This window comes from Sipha flava, unplaced genomic scaffold (assembly GCF_003268045.1).
Source record: "Sipha flava isolate LNK unplaced genomic scaffold, YSA_version1 325_pilon_pilon, whole genome shotgun sequence".
Taxonomy (NCBI): domain Eukaryota; kingdom Metazoa; phylum Arthropoda; class Insecta; order Hemiptera; family Aphididae; genus Sipha; species Sipha flava.
The window spans coordinates 829184-844891 of record NW_020273010.1 but is presented as its reverse complement, the minus strand read 5'-3'; the positions used below and the strand labels follow the sequence as shown (position 1 = coordinate 844891).

General features: G+C 31.3%; 1 protein-coding gene across 7 annotated transcripts in view; it reads left to right on the top strand.

The window, feature by feature from the left end:
* Positions 1-15708, top strand: part of LOC112686829 (FMRFamide receptor) — a 211701-nt gene that overhangs the window by 184746 nt on the left and 11247 nt on the right. For all 7 annotated transcript variants that reach the window (XM_025559282.1, XM_025559279.1, XM_025559280.1 and 4 more), the window contains one exon: positions 3905-4878. In XM_025559282.1, the coding sequence (XP_025415067.1) occupies positions 3985-4878 (894 nt within the window). In that variant the 5' untranslated portion in view covers positions 3905-3984. The remainder of the gene's footprint in view (positions 1-3904; positions 4879-15708) is intronic.

Here is a 15708-nt window from a genome sequence, read left to right as displayed (position 1 = left end):
TCTACATTACTTGATTACTTATAATAGAAATGAATAAATATTGTATATTATTGTTTGTTTATTTAAAAAAAAAAAAAAAAAACTATTTTATCAGTGAACATGAAGTGCATAGTAAATGTCATTTCATAAATTAGACTGGTAAATTATAAAAACAACTGTAGAATTTATAACCTCAATGTCCGATTCACAAAGAAGTATACACTTAATGAGTATATTTTTTTTTTGAAATAAGAAAAATGATTTTTTTTAGTTAAAGCATTTTTATAAATAGAACAATATCTTCAAATTGATGTAACATAACATTATATTTTGCTTTGTGTAATATTATTATGCTAAAAAGAAAATTGTGAGTACACAAAAAAATTGTTATTTGAAACGAATTTTATAATATTATAATAATAATATTAATATTTTTAAATATTCCATACATTTAGTTAAAAATAATATTATTTTAATTGCTTCGTTTTTAACTTCCATGTAATATATATATATACTTATACATAAAGATGGTCGTAATAATTTTTGTTAATATTTCAGTGTATAATTTTGTTTATATTTTATAATATTATTTTAATGACTAAGTATGAATGCCATCCGTGATTACATTGCGAAATCCCGGTTATCTCGCACAAATTAAATAAACATAATTTAATGTAAAATCATTAGTAATTTAAGAAAGTATTATAATGACGTAAAAGTTCCATAAAATCGAAAACTGTCACGAATTATGGTGATATTACTATACATCAATTTTTTATTATACTTATATTTTTTTCACACAAGACTTGAATATTTTAACTTAAAAGTCCAATGCAAATAAATTACAATCAAATTTAAGATTTGTAGAAGAAATCTACAATCAACAATCTATTTTATTATTAAATTTTAAGTTTTATTGGTTACTATAGAATACTATAGAATGATTTCAAGAAGTGATAATACGTAAAAGAAATGCTTTAAATGATATAGTTTGTAATTACATGGCTTTTATATACGTAAATCAAACTATGGCTGGTTGTTACTTACTATTTATATTTTTTGTTCAATTTTTACTTCAAAAACCATAATTTTATTAATTCTGTAACAATAGTAATAACTGTAGTTTTGACATTTTTTTTTATTTTCATTTTCTTAAATTTTGCTGTATTATATACAATCTTTATGCAAGGCACAAGATATTCAGTGTTATTTTTATTGAGTATACATAAAATTGTAATAAGTCACGATACAATGATCTTTTTAGTCTATCACGGAGATTTCCAAGAAGAATTAAGATGGACAGATTTTTTATGAGTGGATTGTAGTGGTTTGGAAGTTTAAAGTAAAATATTTTGCAAGATAATTTGGCTTCTTGGTTAATTTTCTTTATATTGAGGTCATTATGAAGTGTATGATTTGTAACAAAAAAAAAAGCATAGGTGATTTTACAAAATAAGATATTTTGAAAAATTTAAATTTTCTTAGTATTTGGTTAGCCAAATAACTCCCCATAGTTGGAGTCTGTGATTCCATATAGGTTTTGAAAGAGATTTGTAAATAATAATTTATGTTTTTAAATTTGTGAATTTTTTATTTAATAGGAGTGTTTTAAGCAAACGGAGTGTGCATTATGAAGTAGTCTTTTTGTTTTAGTATGTTTATTCCATGTCAATATTTTATCAAGATCAAGTCTAAAATATTCAACCAAGTCTGAGGTTAGAATAGGAGTATTGTTTATAAAAACATTTGGAAAGTCTCTGAGTTTTTACGAGAAAGTGACATAACAAAACACAAGAAAATATTATTACAAATTATTATTATATATTACTGGCAATATTATTACCAGTCTTATAAAAAATACTTTTGAAAAAGTATTAAAATACTAATACTAGTATTCGAATAAAATAGTGTTAAAAATACTTATAAAATACTATTATAAAAATGTATTTCACGAATACTCACTAAGTATTTGAATACAAATACAAGTATTTTTTTTTAATTTTATATTATATAATATTATAGTTAACCCCCCCCTCCCCCACCAACAGAAAAAAATTGTGTCTATGCCACTGATTATATATAAGTTTAGGTACCTATATTATGATACTAATTACTATAGATTTAACAATTTGATATATACAAAACATGTCTGACTATTTGGAGGTCATGTTCACATATTTCATTCACATATTATATATATCTACTATTATTAATACAATTAAATGACAAAAAAATAAATAAAAAATGGTATTAACTATTAATATAGAACTATTTGAAAAAATTTCCTTAAAAATTACAATAATAAACCCATATAAAATTGGATGTAGCATTTTTTAAATTTTTAACATTGTTATATACTACTTTTTCTGTTATACAATTTTTTTGTGTTTATAAATTGAATCTCATTAATATAATGTTTTCTTTTTATATAATTATATTATAATATAACCTAGATAATGAGATAAAAATTTATCTTTGATACTCTATATTCATGAAATTAATAAACATGAAATTACATTTTTAGAGTTAAAACTTTAAGATTAAGCCGATAATATTATTTTACATTTATACAGGTATGGTTAAAAATAAATTACTTTTTAGAAAATAAATATTACCAATTGTAATTACAATATAAATAATAACCATTGCATATTTTAATAAATTATTTACATTATTACTTATTGATATTTGTCACAACCTATAACAATTAATACTTATTAATATAAAATTAAGCAAAATAATATTTAAAAAAAAATATATGATACCGTTAAAACGGTTTGAAATTTAACAGTTTTAAAATTAGTAATATTATAGTAATATCTTATTATTTTATTACTTATTAGATTCATCAATAATAACCGAATATTATTCTTAGAAGTAGGAACAATTATTAGGATGGAGAATTATTATGATTATACAATTATTAAAACGAACTTTGTGGTATTTAAATACAAGTATTTACAAAATGTTAAAAATACTTTTAAAAAGTATTCAAAATGCTTAAAAAATACTCTAAAAAAATTGTATTTAGAATACCAAAAAATACTTCAAAAAGTATTTTAATACATGTATTCAAATACTTGTATTTGAATACTTTACAAGACTGATTATCACACCGATTGTGGTTCGCTGTTTTGGTAGCTAACCTTAGCCACAACTAATCGCAAAACCACAGGTGATTTTGTAGACGACTAAGCTATTACTTGGTTTTTCATTCGGAACCTAAAACGCATTCAATTCGCTCCATATACACATAAACTTACTACAAATATCAAATGGGGATTAATGAATCAAAATCAACTCTTTGCACTTTTGCACTAAACCAAAAAGCTCCAAAAACATGATCCTCAATAATTTACCTTTCCTTCACCACATAAAATATTTGCTAAGTCTCCATTTGGACCGACGACTGACCGTTTCCATACCAAGCTAATTACTTTCAACAACCGACTCCTTCTAACTTCCAAACTCATAATTTCAAAATAATTAAGTACTCCCTTTAAAACCTATATGGCCAAACCGAGCCTTCGAATATAAATTAAATCCAAACGTTCTAATCTAAATACATCCGTCAACGTACGTGCATTTCGATATCTCAAACGATATAGTCCATAATGACGAATTCATCCCAACAGTCAAAGAAGTAGCTGAACATTTTCGTAAAATTGTCCACTTAACCTTAATTAACGGCCACAATCCTCTTGTTTAAACTTATATTTTCTCAATATCCCAGGTGTAACCTCCTGGAAGGCGTTTAAAACGTTTATAATTCCGGGACATTAAAAATTATTAAAAACTGTTCGCTATAATGAAGTTCTATCACGTCAATAGTGCTAGTCGTAAAAATATATATTTATAATTTCACAAAAAAACGTGTTAACAATTTCGCTGCGACTATAGTGTTTTGTTTCTCGCGTTCTTTCAGATGACCCATCGATGTCGGTAGGCATACGGTAGCAGCAGCAGCTGCACCGGTATCGATTAGTGCGGGCCGTGGTAGCCGCGATGAACTCTTCATGGCCCGTGGACAACGGGACGGCCGTGGTGGCCAACTCGTCGTTGTACAACGACACCGTGATGTACTGTCCCGTGTTCGACGTGGGTGGAGGCGGCGGCAGCGGTGGCGGTGCGGGCGGCAGCGCCGGCGGTGGTGGCCGGGTGGGCGCGGCCGTCGGAGGCGTCGGTGGCGTGATGAGCGCGGGTGGCGTGATCGGCGGCGTGGACGGCAGCAACGGGACCGCCGCGGACGACGAGGTGGACGACTACAACCTGCTGTTCGAATTCGTGGCATACGGCGTGCTGCTGAACGTGATCGGCGTGTTCGGTATCCTGGGCAACGTGATCTCGATGATCATACTGTCCCGGCCGCAGATGAAGTCATCCATCAACTACCTGCTGATCGGGCTGGCCCGGTGCGACACGGTGCTGATCGTCACGTCCATACTGCTGTTCGGGCTGCCGGTGATCTACCCGAGCACCAACCATCTGTTCAACTACTACTTCAAGGTATACCCGCTGATCGCGCCGGTCGTCTACCCGATAGCGATGATCTCGCAGACCGTGTCCGTCTACCTAACGCTCACCGTCACGCTGGAACGGTTCGTGGCCGTATGCCATCCACTGCAGGCGCGCTCGCTGTGCACGTACGGCCGGGCGCGCGCCTACGTGGTGGCCATTATCGTGTTCTCCGTGCTGTACAACATCACCCGGTTCTGGGAGGTGCGCGTTCAGAAGTGCATGCACACCGGCTACGGCCAGTACGTGTACCAGGTGTATCCCAGTGAGCTGCGCAACGACAAGGACTACATATCTATTTACATACACTGGATGTATCTAGTCATCATGTACTTCATACCGTTCGGGTCGTTGGCCGTACTCAACGCGGCCATATACAACCAGGTGACAACCTTCCCTACCAAACCCTCTCCCGCGGTAGTCACTGGCCCCGCGATTCCAGAACCCAGTACCTCCCGTCGTGTGGCGTGTCCCGTTCGGCCGCGCAGGTTTATCGGCCGAGATAGTGCGCCCGGATTGTAGACGGACGTTGTGCGGCCCAACCGGCAGGACCGCAATGTCAACCCTACCGGGAGATAACACTGTTCGGAGATTCGATGGACGGTTGTATTTCTAACGAGTCACGTTTCTCTCTGGATATCCCGGCATCTGATACAGTTTTTTGGTCCGAGTATTTCTACTCGAAATTTAACGGTTTATCACATCCTAATTTATACTTTTTTATATTTTAAATGATTAAAATCACTTTGAGTCCAAACCGAGTTACAATATAAATGGGTTTCGAAAGACTATTTTTTATCCATATTCGGCCAAGTGGGTTTTACCTATGTGGAGTTCACCCGTTTTAATGTTGATAAGATGTGCGATTCGACTACATCGTTGATTCATCCGTAATTTTCATTAATATGCAAACCATTCGTAAACGCTTTCGGCTGGAAACGTCTGGTTGGTTTCGGGGGATAGAATGTTTCAAAAATGTTAACAATGTGGGTACTCGATGAATTGCGCCCCGTCTGTCCGATTATCGCGTTTTTCTAAAATAAAAAAAAAATAAATAAAAAAATGAATTATCTAATATTTTTTTTGGGTAAAAGCGCTCGAACCTTATGAATAGTATACATGAAATAAATGTGTTTTTCAGTGGTAATCGAGATTATCGAGTAAGCAATTTTAAATGATGCGCTTGAGCTTGTAAAGCACAGCGTTGCGCGATAGAGACTAGTTGGCCTTTTTTTGTAACGTCTGCCGTTAGACAGTCCTAGACAGTCAACGCTAAATACTATGTACCATGTACGTTCATTTCGTTTACTCGGTCTCATCGTGTTGCGCACCGTATGTAGAAATAGAGATAGTAAATAAAATATTGGTAGTGTACCCGGGAAAATACAAATAAAAATTATCAATAGAAAAATAAAACCATGACAAATCGATCATTTTGTGAATGAAAAATTATATTTCATTTTAAATAATTTTAGATGTGAATAATAAATAAAAATTATTCTGAACAGTCTTGTGAATTCACTTATGAATTTATTGTATATTCTGAATTAATGAATTAAATAAATTGTGAATAATATCCAAAAAAAAAGAGTAAATAATAGTAAAAAAATAAAATAAAAATTAAAAACAAACGAATAAAGAATAATTTTTTTATTCGACTTATGCTCAACTCTGGTGTACCGACACGAAATGGAATCAATATCGTCAACTATCGTTTTAATTTGCTAGGGGAGAGTTAAAACCAAATGCAGGCGTAGTGGTCTTCGATTCGAAAGTCATCTACAACGAGTTGATCTCGTGTTTATTTTTTTCCTAACTCCACACGTAAACAATGTAATGGCATTTTGTAGTTCGGCCAGCGTTCAAAATGGACAGCTGATAGACATGGTTCAAACCAAAAATGCGATGTACTGCTGTTCGCGCATTGCAAAAATGTGAATTGGTCCGGGCAGACGCTAAGACGCGTTTTAAGTCGGCCAGTGAGTGTGCAATGAGTTTGGGTGCGATATTTTCACCAGTGAATTTGCTATCGTTACGACGCTGACTTTTTTAATGTTTGAACACAATAAATAGTCACCTAAAATGCACCACGGAGAATTAAGCACATCTCTCATTGTTAACGCGCTAAACAATTTAATAACATGTTCGCGGTATATTTGTATACATATACTGTTATATAGTACAAGGATGGTTCGCAACACGCATACCAACGCATATTTATTACCACCGCCTTTTATTAGTTTTATAACCTCATCGACCATCTTAACTAGAATTTAGAATATTATGATGTAAGGGAATTCTTATTTCTTTTTCTTTCCCTTAAGACATACAATCTAATATATTATTATGAACTACAAAAACGTATACATTATTTTTGAATTTATCGTACATTCTTCCACAATTATTATAATGATTCGCTAAAATAAATAAATATTACGTTCCATTCTAGTTTTTCGTGTACGAGAAAATAGATAATAATTCTAAAATATAATATCAATATTGAAAATGGTTTAATAATAATTTTTTTATAAAATATTTATACTGCAGTAAAAATTAATTTTTAATTTTTAATAAAGGTTCTCTTACAAGACATATGAAATAATAGGTATTTATAGTTGTTTTATATAAAATTGAAAAATTGATTTACGTATATTTTATACTGTAATAATGTATATAATGATACTAAAAAAAAAAAATAAATAAAAAAATAAAAACGATTAAATTCATGTGAACATTTTAGAACATTTAAAAACACGAAAAAGTGTTTCAACTAAAACTTCTTTTGTAAAAATAATTATGTTCAAATATTACTAATATTGGGTTCAATAAATATACCAATATCAATAGTTGTGAAAATTTCAAAAATAAAAATATCCGCGAGTTCGCTAGCAGATGGAGGAAAATGATTCGGTCCAATATCTTTCAAAAACAATTCCAATTATTCTAACTATACGTTTATGATTAACGTATTACATAATCTATATGATTTATTGTATACATGTAATTAAGTTACCATCACGTACCATTAGATCTTTGCGTCTCAGCTCGTATTTTCAAACATAAATAAATATCGTACTATAAGCTTTTGAGAATATTATTTGCCAGTTTCCAAAGCGGTGGTATTCAAAGAGAACGCAACAAATACATAAAGTTTAACGCGTACATCCGTAAGAATAAAATAAAATATAGTATCTATACGTTACACCAGTCAAGTGATTTTAAATTTGAACATTTGCATTTGATATTTCGAACAATACATAAAAAAAAAAAAAAAAAAAATTAAAAAAATATCGCATATAGGATGGTGAATCAATTATCTGCGTGTATGGTGAAATACAATAAATCCCAATAAATTGATAAAATCGTACCGAGCCAATAGTGCACAGAATGTTTGATGATCGGGCTGCGAATCTATTATCATCACACGCGTAATCCCGACAAATGGATAGGATAACGGCAATCATTATTTCCGCATCTCGTAATTCGCTGGCACCACGTATCGTGAACGAGGATTATATATTTTGTTCAACCCTAGCGCAACGTTTTTGGTGAGGAGAAAAAATAAAACACAAAACCAACAGCGTACCCACTGAATACGAGGTCGGAAAACCGACCACCGTAAGTGTACGGTCAACGTTTGCGGCACGAAGACATTTTCGTGGCAATGAAATTCGATCGGGACACGTGTGCATGTTTACGAACAGACGCATTACGCGTTTCGAAAAACCAACATAAAAATGGGGAGGGTGGTTTTTTTACTCCCGATCGGCTTGACCGGATACGGGTTTTTTAACGATAGCATTTTGTGAAACGGGATGCAATAAGAACGCGACGGAAAAATCGTCCTTCTGCGCGGACGCCGTTGAAAAATCTATCCCAGGAGCGTTCGGAAACCAGCATGACTTGTCACGGCCACGTTATTCGATGAGTCGAATGATTTACGATCACGCGCCTTTCGCTTTTGTGATGTTTTCAATAAAAGATCTAGAACCGCATGCAAGGCGCGTGGCAACTATGTAGTCCTCTCCGAAAGGACCCGTACCGCGAATATTTTGAACTTTTCCTTCCTCCGACGCGCTTGTTCTGTAAGTTTTAATCTACTCGTCACCAATGATGTGTTTTGTTTGGAAACCCAAATCGTTTACAAACACGAACGGCATAGTTATTACTGATTTCACGTTTCACGTGTATGTAACAACGGTGCGGATTGGATTTCAATGCCAAAATACTTGATCGATTTGGATCGCTACCCAAGTACGGTCGATTCGTTACCAGTTTTTCGTGTGCATTCTTCTGAATCCGTAATGCGCACTCGACCACAAGGGTAAAAACTATAACTGTCGTATCGATAAACCATTTTCTTGAACAATGATGCCTATACTATCGGTTTTTTGCGACCACATTGAAACTATTTACAGCAATGTAAAATAAAATAACTTTTCGTCACGCGCTAACAGCAGGTTTCGTTTTTAACATATTTTTTCGTTCGGACCAAATACTGTTCCTGACGTGCGCACGATTGTGTTACACTTATGCGTGTAAGCTCTAACGTCCGTGCTTCGCATCGGAGATATCGTCACGTGTGAACCACAACGCTTTTTTTAGAAAAATCTTCTCCATAATCTTTTTTCTAGAGAAAGATAGATAAGACTTCGAAAAACATACGCCTATAATAGTGTTACGGGCACAAGCGATTATCAAAGATGTCAATGTGAGATGAAGTATAAGACGAATACATTTTCTATTCGAATAGCTGGAAAATAATGTAATTAAAATTTTTACAGATTTTTGTCACGTGGAAATAAATAATATTATAATATTAATATTTAAAAAAAATAAGCACATAAAATTAATATTATTTGAAACTGACGTAAATCTTTAGTAAATAAGGTTAATAAACCTTTTAAATTATTCATTGTTATCTACAACGTTTATTATTGGAAATTATGTTAGAATAAATCAACGTTTTTACTGTAAAATATAATTTACGACAAATTCGGAAAACTGTCGATTTTACCATTATTGAATTCATGTATTCAATATTGGCGAGAACGTAAAACTATAGATTAGACAAAAATAATCTGCCTAATTCATGAAATCGATAAATTACAGTTTGCCGATTTTATGAAATTTTTATTTACGTCTTATTTATTAAATTCTTTAAAAAATTATATTAAATGAAAATTAAATAAGTATTTTATTGTATCCGTCAAGATCAAATTATGATTAACTTATAATATTGATAATGTAATTTTTTTCAAAAAAATTGAATTATAAATAGTGAAATACATTTTTTTTTCTCCGAAACCCGTTGATTTATCATTTTTATCTTTCGGATTTCAACGATAGAAATATCATTAGTAATTATTAATTACTTGCCGAACTAACAAAATGAACTTGGCAAAAAACCAAAGTGTGCGCTTTTACTGTGTTACCACTAGTAAAAAATACGTGTTCGTGGTTTAATTTGTTTCAATTAACCAAGTGTGATTTACTTGTGCTTATCCAAGGAGGATCGAAATACTTTTTCGATATAATAACTGTGGAATTTTGCAGCATAAATGTTTACTTTATTTAATTTTACAGGACCGAACACAATACAACAATTCTCAAACTGGAGTCACGACCCCCTTGAGAGTCACCGACAATCTTTTTAAAGTCGTCAATACATCAAATATCCATTTATAAATATATTTAAGAATTAAAATAGTAAAGAGATCATATTTATTCCTTGTTTTTTTTCCGCTTGATGAAGCCCCGTTATAGAAGCCTGTACGTGCAGAAAACCGTTACTTGTCACAAGAGACATATTTGATATGATCGCTGTTATTATACGTGTGCGGGTTACGATTTTTAAGTTTTTGTCCTCCCCCTCAGCAAGGCGGTGAACAAATAATGTCTGGCCTCATCCCCTCTCTTGCCTGTCAAAATTCAATTTGTCAAATAAACGGAAATATCTTTTCACGTGAAAAGTTTTGCAAACATTTTCCAGACCGAAAAAAATTATATCCATTCTCAATGCATTATATTATTACAATCGTGTGTGGTATTATTTTTTCGTGCTTCAGCCGAATGAACAATTCACAGTTTAATCACTTGAAAATAATAATTATCGCTCCAAATGTTTTTGTTATATTTTTTGGTGCCAGGAAGCACAATCTTATATATATATTTTTGATAAAAGCACTTTGATGTAGCTAAATTGCCTATTCAAAGCGCCGTCACACCCGAGATAAAAAATGATGTTCTCTGTGAAAAAGAAAGCAACCGATTTTTTTTGTTAACAATATCCATTTGTCTTTTCGTTCTCAATATACTCAAATACGTGTTTGAGCGAAGCGTTGTTTTTGTACATAAATTATACATACACATGCGCATACATACGTATTCATATATTTATATATATATATATATATACATAACAATCTATATTACATAAACATAAATGTATTTTATTTTGTTTTTATATTTGCTATCGACAAAAGGGTACGGGATGCGTTAGTTCAGCAACAAAAATTATGGACTAAATGCACAGAAACCCAAAGTGTCACTCATTGGAAAATATCCACTTAAATCCTGAAAACATTAATCCCGGGATATTTATACGATATCACGATAATCCGATCGAACAGATCACATCGAAATAATTAAAAATATAGGTCCATGAATATGGAATTAATTGCGGAACGGTACACCGGAATCAATTACACAAAATGACTCTACTGAAATGTGGTCCCGAGTAATCGTTAAGATTTTGTCATTAAAATATAATACTGTTATCTTTTATATAAGCCGACAAGTCGAAAAACGTTTTCGAAAACCAAAGGTGATTCATATGCACGTATTATGGTGTTGATATAATGTATGATATGATATTATGTACCAGAGTTTGTCGTTCGACCTGCAGTGTTACGCAAAACGTTCAAGAAAGGTTATGTAAACCATTTATAATATGACATATTGTTGTTGATGTAAGATGCATATATTGAATTCTTAAATCTCCGATTATTATGATTACCTGCGCATCATTTATTTAAAAAACTACATTTTCAAGAGATTTTATTTTATTTTTAACGTAGAAATTAAAACTTAAAATTAATATTTACGTGTAGACTTTCATTAGGCCTATGATACAAACGAGTAGCTAACATATTGCGTCATTATCTTATAGTGTTGGAACGAAGTCACTGGAGCACATTCGTAATCAAATTTATCGTCTAAATCGTACAGATCGTATGTCGTTCTTGGTGTAGGTTTTAAAACAGTAGTGAAAAAAATAATGATAAAATCGACAGTGAATGCGTGTTGTTCCATTGATTGAATTATATTATTTTATTTTATACAATTAAACGGGTTTCCCCTTAAGTATAACAGTAACAATACAATAATTAGAATAATAGCATGACACAAGATAACATACAAATATTATACGTAATACAGTAACAGGGGTAAAAATAATAAACAGAATATTAATTTACAGTTTAATTAGTTTTATAATAGTTTATTAATAGTACATTTTAACAATAATTATAAAAATAAAAATAAATATTTAAACAAATTATTAACAGATGAGGAGTCTTCGTTGGCGAGTGACATCATACGTCTTAGAGGTTCATTTTATAAATGGTTTGTAATGGTGCTAGGAATATGGAAGGTTTTTGTGGAGTGAGTTGCATACGAAAGGTTTTTAAAATTTATTTGGGATAGCAAACATAGGGAATCATTATAAGATATTTCAGCGCAGGTGTTTTATGTCATAACCGACGAATTAGCCGGTTTCTGGTTTTGTTATAAACAAGCATGAAGACTTAGAATAGCTAACGATAATTAGAAATTATTTAACGAAAACAATTAATAAAGTGGTTATAATTATTTTTTATTGTTTTATTACCTTTAAGAAATATGTCAGAAATACGTCGAAAATAAATATTATAAAAAAAAAAAAGGTAAAGTATGAAATTGAAGAAAAGTCAGTGGAATAATTAGAATTTAAATCCAATACAAAATTCGATAGCATTGTTGATAGATTTACTAAAGGAATATTTTCTTTTGAAGCTACTTCACCGTATATTTTTATACGTAGCTGGAAGTGAGCGTAGTGAGAATATTTGCTGGTGGTATCCTAGAAGTTTTGAGTTGTTGATTAATTCCAGACCTGTTGGAGCCAAGTGGATATTTCTTATTGTGAGCCATAATACATTTTTTGTTGTACTGGTAGCCTTTATAATTGGCGGTTTGTGCGCCGGAACGTAGAGCACGTGTTGTCAATAAATCTGATGACTTTTTGCAGTCTACGGTTAGGTGATCTTGGCAACATTTCTCGTAGTGTGGTAGCTGAGCGCAATATCTTAGAGTGTGTCCGTATGAATTGGCACCACGTGCGTTGGTTAAACTATTTCTGTTTTTCAACGATACTTTTTGAAGTGAAGTGGTTTGGTCAGTCTAAATACATTGACGTGAAACTCGTTTTTCTGGAAGTTTACATTAAATACATATTGATTATAGGATATTTGCTCGTCATAATCAAAATATTCTTTACGTTTTGGATGTTAAAAACTAATTCAGTTAGGACTGTTTTGATGTCATCAATGAAAGCGGTATGATGACAAATGACGAAGTATCGCTTTGATTGGACGAATGTGACATGATGAAAATGTATGTAATGATAAACCAGGGACTGGAAAGTTTAAATATATCATAACCAGTACTCATAAGATGAAATAACTGTTCTGGTATGGTTCCAGTACTTTGTTCAAAAAAAATAAAGGTATCGGGTCCTATTATTGGTAAATGTAATATTATTTCTTATCCACTGAACATACTATAATACGAGTATAATAATAAATAATATATATATATGCATATATAATTATATACATATAATAATATATAGCATAATATAGCATCGTTCACTTGTTAAAGAGTATTATACTAATATTATAGTAGAAAACGAAATACTATTTAACAACATATTGCAATCAATAGAATTTTTTGTTTTGGTTCATTAGGTTGTTTTTTTTTTCACCCGTGTAAATTGTAAATGTATTAGCTAGTGGATTAGGAATAAATAAATAATTTCTAATTAAATAAATAACAAAATCACCATGGGCTCCCAAAGTACGTAAATCAGGTGCTTACAACAAATGAAAAATCTACTTACCATTTGTGTATTGAGAGCGAAAAAAATACCGATTTCTACAGTTAACTGTATTAGAAACGTTTGAAAATTACACAATGCGCGTTTAGGATAGTTTGATATAATAAACTATAAAATGTTAAACAGTATAACCATATATTATTGTTTGTCGTTAAAACGTAATATAATACAATACAATTTCCAAGAATTTTATATTAAAAATGTTTAAATTTGGAAATTTAAACGGTTGAATTTGCTCACCAATAATATTATACATGGCAACAAAATTAGTTCATAACGTTATTATATTTCAAGTGTCAAAATAAATTGATCGATTCAAGAGTATATCATATTTTATACTTTAAAGGACATGAGAAGTATACAACATTAATTATAATGATATTATACTAAATAACGTATAAATATGAAAGTATTTTTATTTTATTTTAAGTATATTTTTCAACAATACAATATTATCTTGTATATTTTAAAAGTCTTTTTACACGCCGAAAACTTTGGAACATAAAATGAACTATTTTCACGTTGCGTATAGCGTTCATTTTTAACAGTTCGTTCCAGAAATTCACCAGTAAAAGCTAATTTATCAGAAGAAAAAAAATAATAATAATATGAACTACGTGGTTGTGTATAAACTTTCGTTTAGAATAATGATTTTTTGGAGAAAAAGATTAATAATTGTTGTATAATGGGTAGTATAAAATGGTCGGAAATGAAAACAAATTTAAAACTTTTATGCTACGTCGGTGTATAATGTATATACAATCGAACGATAAAATAATTTCTCAAGAGGTTTCCGTTAATACGGCTAATGTACTTGGCGTTCCAATAACACTTGGTAATGCAAAGTTATTCAACTAACTTGCCTTGAATATTTAAACTTTTCGGATGTAGAATTTTTGAATAAAATGCGGCCTGAATGTATTTTAGCCGTAACATCATCAGACCACATAGATGGTTTCGTTGCGGTAAACTATTACTGTTATTATAATTATTATTATTATTATTATTATTACTACTTTATAACTTTACCTGGTAAAAATATTTGTCTTGTTAATTACTTCATCATCAACAGCATTCGTGGACCGTACACTGAGTTTAATAAGACTTAATGTTTTCAATGATCATTCGCAGTAATTTCCAGTCTAAGGGGGGCATGACTTCTTAGGAGGGGGTCCTGAAAACATTTGGGGGACGAAAGGAAATGTAAGCAGAAATCATGGAGTAATTAAATTATTACCATTAAAAATGAAAAAATATAATTACTATTAATTTTATTGTATAATGTAGAATTTATTTGCAAAATGCATGTACCTATGCATAAAATGGTCAATTTATTTTCAATTTATGAGGATAGAGTGAGATTTTTAAAAACCTCTAATTGAGGCTATCGAATAGAAAACATTGGCAACTACTGACATACTGAGATTGCTTTAGAGGTCACTCATTGTTTCATTTTTCCACCGATCGTATATGATATATTTTTATGTAGGCATATCGAATCAAAACTGCAACAATCAAAAATATATATTTTATGTTGTTCTGATTCTATTCTGGCTCAATAGTCATAATACGTTGGTAAAAAATAGTTATTCATATAAAACCAATAATCGCGTACAGTTGTTTATCGATTGATGTTAAAAACTTGAACTTTTATCCAGTAATTATTGTTTCATATTTCATCCAAATACAACAAAGCACATTTGATCTTTCTTTTTTTTGTGTTATATTATTTTTTTATGTTAAGTCTTGTACCAGTTTCAATTTTTTTTTTTTTTAATTGTTTCGATCCACTAGCGAGTTGCGGTGTAGCTTTGTAATGTGTGACGTACAAATGACATAAAATTCCGATTAGTCTGAATTAATCGAATCGTGAACCAAGTTTACACTTGGAAGAAAAACTTTAAGAATTCCGATATAATAATATTATAAAGGACTTTTGATCTGGGTAGGACGTATCATGTGAGCGGGCATTTTTTATGCAACGGGTTCGCATAGAGCTATCTCTCGTGCACGTATAATGCACTGAGTGCTATTGTAAATAAAATTAAAATAATTTA